The sequence below is a fragment of the Eschrichtius robustus genome, chromosome X (genome assembly GCF_028021215.1).
Source record: "Eschrichtius robustus isolate mEscRob2 chromosome X, mEscRob2.pri, whole genome shotgun sequence".
In the NCBI taxonomy this organism is placed as follows: Eukaryota; Metazoa; Chordata; class Mammalia; order Artiodactyla; family Eschrichtiidae; genus Eschrichtius; species Eschrichtius robustus.
The window spans coordinates 74,942,799-74,961,426 of NC_090845.1; the positions used below are offsets into that span (position 1 = coordinate 74,942,799).

Below are 18,628 nucleotides of genomic sequence, written 5' to 3' on the forward strand. Positions count from 1 at the left end.
AACAATTCACTTTCCCTACCACACCAACTTCCTAACATAAAACCAAGAAACACCAACAGTCTTACCTGTTTGACTGCATTATCATTTCCTAAAGCACAGTCTGGGCCAGAGCAGACATAAACGTTGGATGGTAAATCATTATAAGAGTTCCTGCTGACGTCTGAAGAATCTCTCATATTGAAGTAAAGAGCCCACAGAAGTCTTGGCTTTTCAACTTCTTCATTTTCTAAATGTAGACATAAATTTTACTTACATCTAAAGCACAACATGTCTCTCAATTACTACAACATGTAGCCAATTGCTAACAAAGCTACGACTATATATTGTAGTAAATCAGAGCTTTGTATGTAAACTATAGTAAATCTGTATCCACACACTCTAATACATGTGTATATTTCAAGCAATGATGGCTTTTCAACCTAAGACAAGTTAGATTTTAAAAATTATTTTGATTATTAGTAAGTTACTTAGATTTAACTCCAACCATGTTCCCTTGGATTTCTCTTCTCATCACCAGTATGAAAGCGCTTATGATCACATTCATCTTTAAATTATGCCAATGAAGTGAGAAGTTAGCATAAATTGATTTTCTTATGTTTCACATGGATAAACCAACTTAAAAAATTATAAAGTAAGTCAATACTATATACAGGATTATGAGATGACCAGAATAGAGAAATCTATAAAGACAGGAAGTAGGGGAATTCCCTGGTGGTCCAGTGGTTAGGACTCAGTGCTTTCACTGCCGAGGCCCAGGTTCAATCCTTGGTTGGGGAACTAAGATCCCACAAGCTGCGTGGCATGCCCGCCCCACCCCCCTCAAAAAAAGACAGGAAGTAGATTAGGGTTACCTAGGGCTGTGGGGGAATTGAGGGTAAGTGCAGGTTAATGGCTAATGGGTATGGGGTATGGGTTTCTTTTTGGAGTGATGGAAATATTCTAAAATTGACTGTGGTGATGTTTGAACAATACATTAAAAAACATTGGATTTTATACTTTAAATGGGTGAATTGTATGGTATGTGGCGCTCAATAAAGCTGTTATTAAAAAATAGTATATACAGGATTAAAAATTGGATATCCTAACTCACTAACACTCTGTCCTACTAGATTACAAAAGTAATGCCAACCAACAAACAAATAACAAAAATATGATTATGAGACTGTAAGCTGTTTTCAGTGCACATTCTCTCATTTACAGCAAGCATCTATTATGTGTTAGGCATCAGGCTAGGAGCTGGGGATACAAAGATGAAGTAGACTTAGTCCTTATTCTCTTGCTCTTTCATGCTCCCTAATACAGAGCCTAGCACATAACAGATGCTCAATGAATAATTTCTGAACCAATTTTAATTCTGCTTTCAGGTATAATCAAAGCATGATGTGCTTATTAAAAGATCCAGCTCTCTTAATCTCAATACCTAAAGCCTAATCCTTGCTACCTTAATAATTATTTCTATGCCTCTCTTCTTTAGAAGTGTTATAATTACATTTTCTTTGGTTGAAAACAGAAAATATTGCTGTTAATATATTTATTGACTACAGTGTTTTCTTAGCCTGGATCTGAAGAAAAATTCAAATTCTGTACAATGATAATAAAGGATGTGAATGACTATTACCCAAGACCATAAGGCACCTTGTGAATCATAAAGAAAATTCTAAAGGTATAATTATCTAGTTAATTAACTCTTATTGGTAGATTTATAATCAGTGTAGAAAAGTTAGCAAATTGCGTTCCTCAGTTAAAAAGAATGTCCCATTCCCCAATTCAGGACAAATAGGTTTTTTATTATACTTAATTTAAAATGTCTCCACTACAACAATACCAAATATGTTCTTTTTCTAGTTCATCCTGAATAATCCATAATTATTAATGTGATAGGATGAAGAAACTCTGGATGAAGTGATCCTTTAAGATGCCCCTTTCTAATGCTAAGATCTATGAGTCTAAGGTATCACTAACTTCATGTAAAGCACACAATAGGTGGCAAAACCTACTTACTGACAAAACAAAGGAACATAAGAGACATATTTCACAGCTAAAACCATATGGCTCTTAGTAAATTTATTGGTGAGCTTAGTTTCAGTAAATCTTACAGGAAGATAGCTAAACATACTGCCTATCACTTGTGAAACCAGACTCTAGGAGCATTGCAGAAAAGTGAGCTAAGGTCTGGAAGTCCTTTAATATTGCTCATTCCATTTCTAAGCATATACTAAGAGAGCTTATCTTATATTTTATGAAACTTCCAGCTCAGAGGAGGGCTTTCACTCAATAAAAGTTAGGGGAAGTGAATAATTCAATTATAGGAAAGAAATTTCATAGAGGTTGAAGTTTTGAAAAGAAACCGAGAGGAAGATGAAAAGTTGACATAGGCTGAAGATAAATGCTCTAGATACAAGGGAGTTATCGGGCTTTGACCTTAAAACCCTCAAAGAAACATGTCATTGCTTCATCTTTCTTTGAGGCCAGCTGGAAGGCAGAGAGATAGCTGGAAAAATAACATGCAATTGTGCAGTGCAAAATTGTCAAAAAAATATTAAAGCTGTCGAGGTTTGGCTAGGAATACATCACTTGGCCAGAAACAGAATTGGTTTTCTGTAATAGCTCATTTCATTCAATTAGATTGTGCAAAGGACTAAACAAGTAATAGGTAATTTAGAATAAAATCTTGGGCGAATTAAACTGGGGCAAGTACAGAATAAAGTAGGCTGAAGAAAATCAACAGTGGCACACCAAATAAAAGCAACAAATAGTCTATAGCTGCATGCCATGTTTAGGGAGAGAGTGAACTATTTTAGCAACATAGCCCAGTAGCACAAGACCAAGAGAGTAGGAGACTGCCACAGCTGTGACCTAGACTGGACACAACAAATACAAAAAGGAATTAAGATAAGGCATTTTACTTCTCAGCTCAGTAAAAACACCCTCACCAGCCACCTATTTCAAAATGACACCTATAAGGGGAATTCCTGTTTTTAGGCAGTGCTGCTTTTTTGAGATAGGAACTGAATGAGATAGAATGAGATAACGCCACATGCTGTGCCCAATGGAGCGAAAAAGAGAAAGAAGATGGTGCAGTGATGATATTACACTGCAGACATTTGAAGATATTGTACTAATGAAATTCTTGCTTCAATTTGTATGGAAAAATCTCAATTTCCTGGGTAAAATAAGAAACCACTTAGGAAAGTTCTACCCGTGCTTTGAAGGATATTATGGAATCTGGAAGAATTAATGCACATATGAATGGTGAGCAATCACCTCATTTTCTCACCTGCAGAATCAGGTTTATTAAGCATAAAGTATCTGAAATTTCCTTGGACTGTGAAGTAGGGAAGAGTTTAGAGATCTCTGATGTTCTTAAAGGAGCCTGGGAAGTAGGGCTCTTAGAAGTACTAGTACAACTGCTTCTTAAGACAGAGCATATGTCAAGAGCTCCAGCTGATATCTTAAGCATGAACAAGTAAGAAAGAGAGGGAATAGAAGGAATACCTTCACAAGGCTATTGGATTCCTCAGATACAAAGGCAAAGAAGTACTGTGTTTGAGAAGAGAACATTATCTTTTAATACGATAAATATACTTCATTGCAAAGTGACTAGGCTGACTTTCACAAAAGCTCATGAAGCACAGCGCTACACAGAACATAGAAGTCGAATAAAAAGAAAATAAGCTTAAATAATGTTATTCCTCTGGCACACATTTTAAAACAAAATATTTATAAAGCTTTAAAGCATAAAGTTTCATATCATTGTCAAATAATTAAAACATAATAGTAAAAGCCATCAATCTGTGAAAATAGGGGCTTTTGCTACAGAGAAGAATGTGCTTTAATGTATTAAAAGTTCATATTGCTCATAAAGTTCCTTCTTCCTCATTTAGGCAGGAAAATGAATTGAGTTCTCTTCTCCAGGTGACTTTGCCTCTTTGACCTGCCATGGCCCAGTGCTCACTTATCTGGTGATTCATTTTCAATAACTCCAACAGTATTTGTTCTGACATTTTAATTAAAATATGACCACTACTTCATCCTGATGATAAAAAGGCCTATGTGTCAGTGAAAACTGGCTTTTCAGTGCCTCAGTGCACCTGAGGACCCCTCTGAGCACATAGTTCTTACTAAAGAATTTCACTCAGGTTCTAAACAATACATCATTTCAAAATGGGATCACATTAACCATTAAGATTAATGTTTAAAAATCTAAAATGGCTAGAGGATGCTAAGTAATGAATATGTAATTTCCCCATCTCGATTTTTAAAAAAAGAAAATGCATTTAAAAAGTGAAGAGCAATGATACAATATTCAAATTTAGTATATTATTTGGGACCACCACACAATGAAATTACAACCAAAAGTTATGAAAAAATTCAGAAATAAAGAAGGAATTCTGAGTTTTTATAAGCAAGGTAACTAAAGCCAAAGATAAAACTATGATTCCATTTTACATTTAGGAATATTATTGTGTACCGTAACTCTGCAATCAAATTTTTAACAATACATTTATATGAGACTTTCCAATGAAAAAAAAAAGTAAATATGAAACAAATTAAATTCCAAACTAAAGTGAAGTAAATTTTCAGATTGCAGAATTTGATTCAAGCAGCCCCCCCAAAAATTAATTATATTGATCTTAGCTCCTGAGAATGGAGCAGTTTGTTTTCCTATGTAAATGTAAATGCCCCTTTATGCACTATCTTGCAAAGAAAACAAAGAAGACACACAGAAGATGAACTAAAAGGAAATACAATAGGTAAGGGTAAATAAATGGTTGCCTGAACAAACATAACATCCAAAGAAAATGAAGATATATGAATTAATGAACTGGCCAGGATTCAAGTGGACATCCAAATCCTTAATGAAAATCACCGTCACTTCATATAAATGAATAAGATCCATCAGGCCATGTTTTGATCACCTACACATAGAATTCACTACAATTTGTTCCATTCACAGCTACAAGGGCTACCCTATGATGCGGGGAGAAAAGTTAAAAAATTCGTGGTTGAAAAGCATCTTTCCACCGTGAGTAGGCAGCAAAGTGGCATATATGTTTTGAAAGCTAAATATTTATCACATCACTAGCATGCTATGCATGAAAAGACAATTATTGGTTAGGAAGGATTCCTATGTTTGCCAATTAATAGCTGAACCTTCTCTCAGTTGAACTAAGTTTTTTTTTTTCTTTATAAATGAAGATAACTTTTTCTGATAAAGGAATATATGCTCTTCATACAACATCTATAAAATAAAGAAAATTAAAAGGAAAAGAAATTATACATAATCCCACCAAAATTGAGAGATTTCCTGACAGTCTTTTTTTCTATGCATATGAGTATGTACACATATAAATGTATGTTTTTGCACTTAATTATATACATTGTGTGTGAGATGTAGCTTTTTCCCTTATCATTATAAATATTTCCCCATTTTTAGGAAGAGAATGTGCTTAGTCATCCTAGTAAAACATGTAAGCACTGGTGCTGAATACATCACCTTTCAATTCAGGTTGCAGAAACCTTCCTGAGATCTCTAAAGAGGAATAAAGTGGTCACGTTACCTTTCCATCATGAATCACTGATTATTGTTCTTACCTATCTCCTTTTCGGTATATGGAGTAAACAATTTCTGCACAACTGGTTCTAAATCTTCTCTTGCTGTTTTAGAAGATGTACAAGTCAAATGAACCAAATCTGTTTAAAAAAAAAATATTTTGAGTTCCTGCTTATCACAAATTTCACTGTGTACTCATATTCAAGGCACTAAGCTGGTGCCATGCGGAATAGAGCCAAGCATGTCATGGCTCCTGCCTTTAAGAACTTTATAATCTAGTGATGGGGGACATGTAAAAACCATAACAATATGCTATGTGTGTTAAAAAAATAGTGAAAATATATGTTAACTAATAACCAAGAGGGAGCACACTAAGACTCAAGACTAAGTACCAGTTGATGGTTGTTATGTAAAACCAGCAAGATAAAAAAGCTTAGGAAACCATTTATTCATAGAAAGAGCTTAAGCTATCCTTATAACATTCCCAACGAGGGTGGATAAAGGATTGCTAAGCAAAATATTGTATAAAAAAGACTAAAAGTGGACTATTTTTTTTACCTAGAGAACACACAATATTCTTCAGACAGAAAAACCCATTTATACAAGCTTTACTGATAAGTTAAAAACAAATCATCTATTCATTATAGGGTTCTCTAAGAAAGTTTTTTAGGGAACACTGTTAGCTTAGTTTGAATCATACATATACTTAAAAGTCCATAATATGGCACAAGTCAAAACTTGTGTAATATTTTCAGGATTTCCAAATCACTTTGTTTTGCATTTACAGGTTCATGGGGTCCAGACCTCAGAGAATGTTTGGGTTAGAGAATATCATGTACAAAAAAGGTCCTTCACAGAAGTGAAATACTGTAGCCTAAGGCACTTAGAATTCCTAAAGGCCTACATACAAAGGGCAAAGGAAGGACAAAAGGTTCTACATACTGAAAGGAAGAACTAAGGGGATCCCTAAATGGGAGTAATTCTTGTGGTTTTGGAAAGGGTTTAGGGCAGAACAGAATTATGGCAGAAAGAATATATATTAGAGAAAAGTATAAGAACTGAGACATTCCTACTCCTAAAACACCAGTAGAGAAGTACATGCACTTCTTTTCTAAAAGTTTACTTTAGGCTAGTAGACTTTTTTAAACCCCAGGAACATGGTTCAAAGTTTATCATGGAAGCGCAACATCAGAATAGAATTCTCTTTATTAAAATTAATTCCACATTCTACTCTAAAATATATCTAAGCATAAAGGGACTCTTAATAACCATGTGAGCTAAAATCAAATTTTGTAGTATTTTTTTCCAGGTGCACCAAAGAAAGTGATATTCTAAGAAAGTTCCTGTCTTATGTATGGCCTAATAAAATATCTACCTTATTTAAGCAATGTTTTTATATGAATGTAACAATGATTCCCATTGGTTCTGGGATATTGAAGGATATACAGTATTTCAAAAGGTATAATAACCTTTACAACAAAATTATTCCTAATGAACTTAAAATTTTCAAACGCAATATAACTTTGGTAGGGAGGGAGTTTAAAGTCCCTAGATAAATGCTGAATTAAACAGAGTATATAACTATAAAGGCAGAAATCTCTGATGTAACACTTGAGAGAAACTGTCCTGTCTCTATTATCCCACAGTCTCACAAAATACCAACGTTCATGCCAAAGTTCTCAATTTTCCAGTTCTTTCCTATTCAATTAACGTACACTAGGGGGAAAAGCAGATGAACATGAATATAAATAAAACAGTATATTTTCAAAAATATCTTAACGGTAAACTACTAGTTCTATAAATCAGGATATATAAAATAAATACACCAGAGTAACTATATCCTTATGTTTCCTAACAGTGTAACAGAGTTCATTCAGTTCATGGAATGCTAGCAAAAATTTCTAGTAATAAAGTCAGATTATCATCTTGTACTTAATAAGTTTTATTACAATTCTTAGAAGGAAAAATTAAAGACATCTATACCTTGAATTCTAATACCTTGATTCTGCTTAGATGCTACATTATTAATTCATTTACAAATTTAAGATACGAACAACTATTTTTTCTCCCTGCTTATTACCCGCTTTTCCTGTTATCTATGTCACTTCCTTGTATAAGTCACTCTCAATTTATTGCTTCTTTTCAAATCAGAGGTTGACTGTATTATTTTTTTTTAAATTCAGATTATTTTCAAAATTGGTTTATTAATCTTCATACAGCTCATAAGTCTTTAGCAAGGGCAAGTTTTAGAGTCAGTTTTCCTCTTTGTCGAATATAACTTTTACTTTTCAATAGGTGTTTAATAAACATTTGTGGCTAAAGACAATTCGCTTCCCTGCCATGAGCAGACATTAAGTACTCACAGTCTTAGGAAGACATACATGTGCATACAAATATATGTATGCATACACATGCATAGGGAAAATTTTACTAGTTACTTATATGAAGTGTGGAAAAATTATCTGACTGACCATGGTAGAAGTAAGGAAAGCATAAGTGGATAATCCTCAAATTATTTAAATCTGCCTGAGAAATGCTCACAGACGCTTTAAGATATATCTTTAAAACTCTCAAAAGAATTTAAAAGATTATCTAGAATTTACTGTATGGTGAACTTGCATGTGTCAGACACTACCCTAAGCATGTCAGAAGTATTATTTCATTTTACCTGTGCAATAGCCAACTATTATCTTCATTTTACAGGTGAGAAAACAGAGGAACAGTGGAGTTAAGCAGATTTCTCAAAGTTATGCAATTACTAAAAGGAAGAGCTGGGGCTCAGAGCTGGAATTCAAGCCCACGTGGTCTGCCTCTAGGGTGCCTGCTCTTAGTCACTGAACAATGTTGTGTAACTGTAATAATCTCCCGTAGAAGGTGCAGCTAGTCACTTAAGGCAGCAACATTCAAACTGGGAGGTGTATAAAGATACAAGAGGACTTTCCACAAGGTAAATAACTCTAAGGGAGTCACTGTCCAGGTGCTCAACCTCGCCTCCTGCAATTTTATTAAGCAATGCATTTCAAGAAATTTACTTTGTGTTTAATAATCCTTTATCAAAACTGTAATATATTTATGATAGTTTGATTAATTTTGCACAAATATAATTGGATTAATTACTGAATCCAGAAGGAATTTTTTTAAGCTTACTGTCTTCGGAAATTAAAAAAAAAATCTATTTCCATTTATTATTTGAAGTGGGTGATAGTGGGTATCAAATATCTCTGATACTTAAATTCCATTGAATACATTTAAAGGGGTGATGTTACCACTTTACCATTACATACCAACAATTATAATGTTAGAAACTACACTCTTGGTGATTATTTGAATCTTATGATGAAAAACTGTATATGTCAAATTATACGTGTTTGAGGGGTACATGAGCAAAAAGGTTTCAATACCTTAAGGTGTTAATGTAATTGCAAAACCATACCTATATAACATGTTGTCATATTTCTACCAAAATTTAACTCTGTGTAAAATGCTCCTTTCTATTCTGTGACCTTAACTCCTCTCCACGAAACTAACTTGCTCAGTAAATGCTAAAAATGACCACAAATTAGATCAGATGGGGCACCTGCTTTCCTAAAAGTATCACATTCATTAGTGCCAATTAACAACTATGACTAAGATTGTGGAAGATGCAATAGAACTGGAAACATTAGCCACTGGCATCATGTGAGATAATAACTGACTCAAAAAACGGTTTAAACCTTGACTCTATCTTTTATAAAGTATGTTCCTTTTACTTCATTTAGCAACTGCTTAAAGGCTTAATGGGCTAAAAGATGACAAAATGTGTTCTCTATCACAATTCTTGTCTTGGCAATATATTTAGCTTTGTATTGGCATTAAAGAAACTGCAAAATATCCTATTCAAATTTATAAGCTTTTGCACAGCAAAAGCTGTGCAAAACAAAACGAAAAGACAATCTACGGAATGGGAGAAAATATTTGCAAGTGATGTGACCAATAAGGGCTTAATTTCCAAAACATACAAAAAATTACACAGCCCAATATCAAGAAACAAACAACCCAATCAAAAAATGGGCAGACCTAAATAGACATTTCTCCAAAGAAGACATACATATGGCCAAAAGGCACATGACAAAATGCATAACATCATTAATTATTAGAGAAATGTGGGAGCACCTCAACATATAAGCCAAATGCTAACAGCCATAAAAGGGAAAATCGACAGTAACACAATAATAGTGGGGGGACTTTAACAACCCACTTACACCAATGGACAGATCATCCAGACAGAATATCAATAAGGAAACACAGGTCTTAAGTGGCACATTAGACCAGATGGATTTAGTTGATATTTATAGAGCATTCCATCTGAAAGCAGCAGAATACATTTTTTTCTCAAGTGCACATGGAACAGTCTCCAGGAAGATCACATACTGGGCCACAAATCAAGCCTCAGTAAATTTAAGAAAACTGAAATCATACCAAGCATCTTCTCTGACCACAACACTGTGAGATTAGAAATAAACTACAGGAAAAAAAACTGTAAAAACACAAACACGTGGAGACTAAACAATATATTACTAAACAACCAATGGTTCACCGAAGAAATCAAAGAGGAAATCAAAAAATACCTAGAAACAAATGACAACAAAAACACGACGATCCAAAACCTATGGGATGCAACAAAAGCAGTTCTAAGAGGCAAGTTTACAGCAATACAATCTTACCTCAGGAAACAAGAAAAACTCAAATAAACACCTAACCTTACACCTTAAGCAACCAGAGAAAGAATAACAAACAAAACCCAAAGTTAGTAGAAGGAAAGCAATCATAAAGATCAGAGCTGAAATAAATGAAATAGAAACAAAGAAAACAACAGAAAAGATCAATGAAACTAAAAGCTGGTTCTTTGAGAAGATAAAATTGATAAAATTGATAAACCTTTAGCCAGACTCATCAAAATAAATAAATAAATAAACAGGAGATGACTCAAATCAATAAAATTAGAGGGCTTCCCTGGTGGCGCAGTGGTTGAGAATCTGCCTGCCAATGCAGGGGACATGGGTTCGAGCCCTGGTCTGGGAAGATCCCACATGCCGCGGAGCAACTAGGCCCGTGGGCCACAATTACTGAGCCTGCGTGTCTGGAGCCTGTGCTCTGCAACAAGAGAGGCCGCAATAGTGAGAGGCCCACGCACCGCGATGAAGAGTGGTCCCCGCTTGCCACAACTAGAGAAAGCCCTCGCACAGAAACGAAGACCCAACACAGCCATAAATAAATAAATAAATAAATAAATAAATAAATTTCCAGTTTAAAAAAAAAAAACAAATAAAATAAAATTAGAAATGAAAAAGGAGAAGTTACAACTGACACCACAGAAATACAAAAGATCATAAGAGACTACCACAAGCAACTATATGCCAATAAAATGGACAACCTGGAAGAAATGGACAAATTCTTAGAAAGTTACAATGCTCCAAGACTGAACCAGGAAGAAACAGAAAATATGAACAGACCAATCACAAGTACTGAATTTAAAAACTTCCAACAGAGTCCAGGACCAGATGGCTTCACAGGGGAATTCCATTAAACATTTAGAGAAGAGTTAACACCTATTCTTCTCAAACTCTTCCAAAAAACTGCAGAGGAAGGAACACTCTCAAGCTCATTCTACGAGGCCACCATCACCCTGATACCAAAACCAGAGAAAGATACTATAAAAAAGGAAAATCACAGGCCAAAATCACTGATGAACATAGATGCAAAAATCCTCAACAAAATACTAGAAAACAGAATCCAACAGCACATTAAAAGGATCATACACCATGATCAAGTGGGGTTTATCCCAGGGATGCAAGGATTGTACAATATATGCAAAGCAATCAATGTGATACACCACATTAACAAACTGAAGAATAAAAACCATATGATCATCTCAATAGATGCAGAAAAAACTTTTGACAAAATTCAACACCCATTTATGATAAAAACTCTCCAGAAAGTGGGCAAAGAGGGAAATTACCTCAACCTAACAGAGGCCATATATGACAAACCCACAGCTAACATCATACTCAACGGTAAAAAGCTGAAAGCATTTCCTCTAAGATCAGGAACAAGACAAGGATGTCCTCTCTTGCCACTTTTATTCAACATAGTTTTGGAAGTCCTGGCCATGACAATCAGAGAAGAAAAAGAAATAAAAGGAATCCAAACTGGAAAAGAAGTAAAACTGTCACTATTTGCAGATGACATGATCCTATACAGAGAAAATCCTAAAGATGCTACCAGAAAACTCCTGGAGCTCATCAATGAATTTGCTAGAGATGCAAGATACAGAAATCTCTTGCTATACACTAATAATGAAAGATCAGAAAGAGAGATTAAGGAAACAATCCCATTTACCATCACATCAAAAAGAATAAAATATCTAGGAATAAATCTACCTAAGGAGGCAAAAAAACTTGTACTCAGAAAACTATAAGATACTAATGAAAGAAATAAAAGATGACACAAACAGATAGAGAGATATACCATGTTCTTGGACTGGAAGAATCAATACTGTGAAAATGACTAGACAACCCAAAGGAATCTACAGATTCGATGCAATCCCTATCAAATTATCAATGGCATTTTTTACAGAACTAGAACAAAAAATTTCAAACTTTTTATGGAAACACAGAAGACCGCAAATAGCCAAAGCAATCTTGAGAAAGAAAAATGGAGCTGGAGGAATCAGGCTCCCTGACTTCAGACTATTCTACAAAGCTACAGTAATCAAGACAGTATGGTACTGGCACAAAAACAGAAATATAGGAACAGGATACAACGTCCAGAAATAAATCCATGCACCTATGTTCAATTAATCTATGACAAAGGAGGCAAGAATATACAATGGAGAAAAGACAGTCTCTTCAATAAGTGGTGCTGGGTAAACAGGACAGCTACATGTAAAAGAATGAAATTAGAACATTCTCTGACACTATACACAAAAATAAACTCAGTATGGATTAAAGACCTAAATGTAAGGCTGCATACTATAAAATTCATAGAGGAAAACCTAGGGAGAACACTCTTTTATATAAATCGCAGCAATATCTTTTTGGATCCACCTCTTAGTGTAATGAAAATAAAAACAAAAATAAACAAATGGGACCTAATGAAACTTAAAAGCTTTTGCACAGCAAAGGAAACCATAAACAAAATGAATTGACAACCCGCAGAATGGGAGAAAATATTTGCAAACAAAGCAACCAACAAGGGATTAACTCCAAAATATACAAACAGCTCATGCAGCTCAATAACAAAAACAACAACAAAAACTGATCAAAAAATGGGTGGAAGATCTAAATAGACATTTCTCCAGAGAAGACATACAGATGGCCAAGAAGCACATGAAAAGATGCTCAACATCGCTAATTATTAGACAAATGCAAATCAAAACTACAATGAGGTATCACCTCACACTAGTCAGAATGGCCATCATCAAAAAATCTACAAACAATAAATGCTGCAGTGGGTGTGGAGAAAAGGGAGCCCTTCTACACTGTTGGTGGGAATGCAAATTGGTACAGCCACTATGGAGAACAGTATGGAGGTTCCTTAAAAAACTAAAAATAGAGCTACCATATGATTCAGCAATCTCACTCCTGGGCATATACCCAAAGAAAACTGTAATTTGAAAGGATACATGCACCCCAATGTTCATTGCAGCACTATTTACAATAGCCAGGTCATGGAAGCAACCTAAATGTCCATCAACAGAGGAATGGATAAAGAAGATGTGGTATATATATAAAATTGAATATTACTCAGCTATAAAAAAGAGCAAAATAATGCCAGTTGCAACAACATGGATGGACCTAGAGATTGTCATACTGAGTGAAGTAAGTCAGACAGAGAAAGACAAATATCATATGATATCACTTATATGTGGAATCTAAAAAAAATGGTACAAATGAACTTATTTATAGAACTGAAATAGAGTCACAGATGTAGAAAACAATCTTATGGCTACTGGGGGGAAAGGGAGGGAGGGATAAACTGGGAGATTGGGATTGACATATACACACTACTATATATAAAATAGATAATTAGTAATCAGTTATATGTGGAATCTAAAAAAAATGGTACAAATGAACTTATTTATAGAACTGAAATAGAGTCACAGATGTAGAAAACAATCTTATGGCTACTGGGGGGAAAGGGAGGGAGGGATAAACTGGGAGATTGGGATTGACATATACGCACTACTATATATAAAATAGATAATTAGTAAGGACCTACTGTATAGCACAGGGAACTTTACTCAATACTCTGTAATGGCCTACATGGGAAAAGAATCTAAAAAAAGAGTGGATATATGTATATTTATAACTGATTCACTTTGCTGTACAGGAGAAAGTCACCCAACATTGTAAATCCACTATACTCCAAAAAAAAATTAGAGAAATGGAAATCAAAACTACAATGAGGTACCACCTCGCACCAGTCAGAATGACCATCATCGAAAAGTCTACAAATAATAAATGCTGGAGAGGGGGTGGAGAAAAGAGAACCCTCCTACTCTGTTGGGAATATAAATTGGTACAACCACTATGGAGAACAGTATGGAGGTTCCTTAAAAAACTAAAAATAGAACTACCATATGATCCAGCAATCCCACTGCTGGGCATATATCTGAAGAAAACTCTAATTTGAAAAGATACATGCACCCCAGTGTTCACAGCAGCACTATTTATAATAGCCAAGACATGGAAGCAACCTAAGTTTCCATCAACAGATGAATGGAAAAAGAAGATGTGGTATACATATACAATGGAATATTACTCAGCCATGAAAAAGAGAATGAAATAATGCCATTTGCAGCAACATGGATGGACTTGGAGATGATCATACTAAGTGAAGTAAGTCAGAAAGAGAAAGACAAATACCATATGATATCACTTATATGTGGAATCTAAAAAATGACACAAATGAATTTATTTACAAAACAGAAACAGACTCACAGACATGGAAAACAAACTTATAGTTACCAAAGGGGAAAGGTGGGGGAGGGATAAATTAGGAGCTTGGAATCAACAGATAAACACTACTAAATATAAAACAGATAAACAACAACGCCCTACTTTATAGCACAGGGAACTATATTCAATATTTTGTAATAACCTATAATGGAAAAAAATCTGAGAAAGAAGTTATATATATATATATATATGTGTGTATGTATATATATGTATATACATACACACACATATACATATATATATAACTGCATCACTTTGCTGCACACCAGGAACTAACACAACATTGTAAACCAACTATACTTCAACTTAAAAAAAAAAGAAACTACAAAAGAAGTTTTAATTCATAGACCATAGCATAAGGGTAATAACTGAAAAACTTTGGTGAATGGAGTGCCAGTCACAATCAGCACCACTGAAACAAGAGCATCTGAAACTCAGAAGTCAGACATCACTCAACACAAACCAGAAATAACACACTTTCAGTTCTCTAAAACTGGGTTTGGAACACCCATTTCTCACACAAATGACTGCCTTCTTACAAGTTGTTGTTTCGAAACACACGGAAAGTGGGATTTCTACTCAGAATTTGCACAACAATAATAATGTACACATTTAAAAGTGACAAAAATGAGAAGTCTAATGTGCAGTAGCAGGGTGACACAGTAGAGGATGGCTATGCAGGTCTGGTATTACTTTGGTCTTTGTATCAATTTGGCCAAGTCAGTTTATCTCTCTGGCCTCAGTGTTCTCATGATTAAATGGAAGGAGTGGAATTAGTTCCAACTACAAGACTTCTTCTAGTTCTAAAGTTTTATGAATCTAACTTCATACTCATCAGCCATGATTCTTTCAATGATGACAGATGTTAACCCAAAAACTGATGACATTACAAATGTGAATGTAAAACCTAAATGAATGCTTGCTGAAAAAAATAGGAACTCTATTTCTCAAGCTTCTGAGACTATCACACACAGCAGTCATACAAGTAAGCAAAATGGTTCCAAATGCATTTAAAGAAACTTTACATACAGGCTAGTCAACAAGTGCATTTTGTTGGGCAACCTAACTAGGACTAAATAATTTACGTACATAGGGATCGATGTGGCTCATAACTTGTCTTTCATATAGGCATAAAGGCCAAATGTCATTTATGTAATATAGTCCAAGTAAGAATATGACTGTGTCAGTAAGATAGAAAAGGTCAGAGACACATTTTCTTTATGATACCAAGTGAGGAACTGAGTTTGATGACATATGGCACACAGTTTGGTTTCTGAATCCAACCATGAAAAACTCCAGAGTAACTCCAGAGTCAGTTTGCACTTTCTCAATAGAATTTAATGGAAAAAACAAAACAAAACAAAAAACAAACCCTTGAATGTCAACTTAAGATCACTAGGAAATATCAGTTTATTTGCAAGATCAAATCCGTGCTTCATGACAATACTAATAAAAGAGAAAAGAAAAAAGGCACCAATGATTGTGTTAAATCATTATCTAAACTCATTTTTATGAAAGGTATATAACATTTTCTTTAAAGAATCATAAAAGCAGAAAAGATTATATAAACCAGTACCTACATAAAATTCGTGATTATCCATTTATATATATATTTATGTGTATATATATACATATGTGTATATATTCACGCTATGTATTCATAAATATATATTCACACTATGTATTCATAAATATATAATCATATCACAGATAAATAACATCCTGTAACATCAAATCCCAGAATAAAGCAGCTGTTACTGACGGATCATGTACACAAAAATAGAGCTTTCAAGCTGCTTAGAATATGAAAAAGTACTGTAAAAGAATGAAACTGAATGTCAGATGGAAGGGCTACAGAGATGATGTTTTGCTCATTTACAAATTATTTTAGAAGAAGAAAATAAATTCCATATTAGATTCATTTAGGATATAAAAAAGGATGAGTTGAAAATAAAGATGTAAGGTATGTTTTGAAAGATGCACTATGTGTGTGAAAAATATAACTTGTTCACCTTTGGAAAACATAATAAATAAATTTCAAATATTTAAAAATCTTAAAACTTGAATCAAATTACCTGAAGGGAGGGGAAGTTAAATTGATTTACAGATTAAAAAAATGTAACATTACTACTTTAAAAAGATAAAATAACTAGGCTAACCTAGGGTTGCTTAGAAAACCCCTACATTAATGGATAACAATGATTTGCTATTAGTGTATCAAATACACTTAACCAATATTGACCTCTGTTTATATTGCAATTACAGTAAGACCTCATTTATTCAGAAGCATTTCATCCACAATCAAGAATCAGGAAGTGTGCCCAACCCCCCCGAAGAAAGGCTTCAGCACCCAAGGCAGATGTTACAATACCCATAGACTAACACAACCACTTTCTCAGGACTTGGTTAATATTACATCAATTTCAACAAGCTTGGCCTATCTTGTTTTCTGGCCCTCTGCAGATTCCAAGTAGCAAATAAGGGGGAAGAGCAGTGTGTGGAAAGAGCAGCCAGAAAGAACATCCTGACAGTTGCATGAAAACAGCTGGAGGAAGACATATAAAATGTAGATGCAAGAAATGATAGAAGCATGACAGTCTAGGGTCATTTAGCATAGGAACAAATAGACCTAAACACCTCAATAGGCCTCAAGGGCATCGCTGGATTACAATGAAATATAATAAATAATGTTCACAATATCTCTAAATTATAAGAAAAAGGTTAACTATATATAAAATAGGTAACTAGTAAGGACCTACTGTATAGCACAGGGAACTCTACTCAATACTCTGTAATGGCCTATATGGGAACAGAATCTAAAAAAAGAGTGGATATATGTATATGTATAAGTGATTCACTTTGCTGTGCACCTGAAACTAACACAACATTGTAAATCAACTATACTCCAATAAAAATTAAATTAAAAAAAGTTAGGGACCAGAAAACAAAACAAACAAACAAAAAAAGGTTAAATTATGTTTCATATATTCAGTATACTATGGCAAAGGAAATGTGTGAAACATGCTAGGAAGGTAATTACTAAAAAACTTCAATCCTAATAAATTTCAATCCTGAAAGGATACATTTCGGCTATCTGAAGAATGCATTTGAGGAGACTACAGCACCCTAGGGGGTGCTAAAAAATGATGCATTACTGACCAGTATTTACAAGCTAATTGATATTTCTAACTGGCTCTCAAACTTCTCCTATCTAACCTCAATTCCATTGTAATGAAAACTCATTTAACAAGTCACCTAAAATATTTTCATTTTGAACAAACGGTATTTCCAGTTTCCTTAGAAGGCATCTCTGCCAGGCATTTCTGGTCTGTACGCAGATCAGAAGTCTGCTTTTGGAGCAGGAAATTATTCTGAAATAAATGCGGATAATCACTGGCTCAGTTCACCAACACATGTGTCCAAGAGTATTCATCCATGTTTTTGGAACACACCTCTATGGTTCCTACGATCTCTCTAACTCTGGTGATCAGTTTTTAAGTAAAAACTAATATGTACTGAGCACTTATAAGTGCCATACACTGTTCACATGAATTTGATCCTGGTAACAATCCTGAGGTAGGTACTATCATCATCCCTATTTTATAGATAAGGAAGCTGAGGCACAGAGAGATTAAGTAATTTGCCTAAGGTCAATCCAACTAGTATGTAAAAGAGCTGGGATTTGAACCCAGACTGTTCTCAACTACCATACAATACTGTATCGTTAGAATGCATCTTTCTTGTTAACTGAACTATACACTAACTCCATACTACCTGAAGGTAAACTTCAATTGTACACTTACGGTTTTACAAATTCTAAATCAAGCCAAATATAAGCCATGAAAATTTCTTAAATTAAGAAGACTAAAAGGTGAAAGTGAATTTAAGGCATTTTAATGTCTTAAGTACATTCTTGGCCACATACTTAAAGACTACGGTGCACTGCAGTATTGACATAGCATTAGATGAAGAATTAAAAAGTCTAAAATATGTGATTTGTAAAAAGAAAAATTAAAATTGTTTACAAATTGAAAATATTGAGAGAATTATATGTTCTAGCTTATTACACAATGTC

General features: G+C 34.3%; 1 protein-coding gene across 1 annotated transcript in view; it reads right to left on the reverse strand.

Annotated features, from left to right (window-relative positions):
- The window catches only part of CHM (CHM Rab escort protein), a 188,622-nt gene that overhangs the window by 8,444 nt on the left and 161,550 nt on the right, over window positions 1-18,628 (reverse strand). The window contains exons 13-14 of the mRNA XM_068533890.1: window positions 5,596-5,694; window positions 66-226 (exon numbers count right to left, since the gene is read on the reverse strand). Of these exons, the coding sequence (XP_068389991.1) occupies window positions 66-226; window positions 5,596-5,694 (260 nt within the window). The remainder of the gene's footprint in view (window positions 1-65; window positions 227-5,595; window positions 5,695-18,628) is intronic.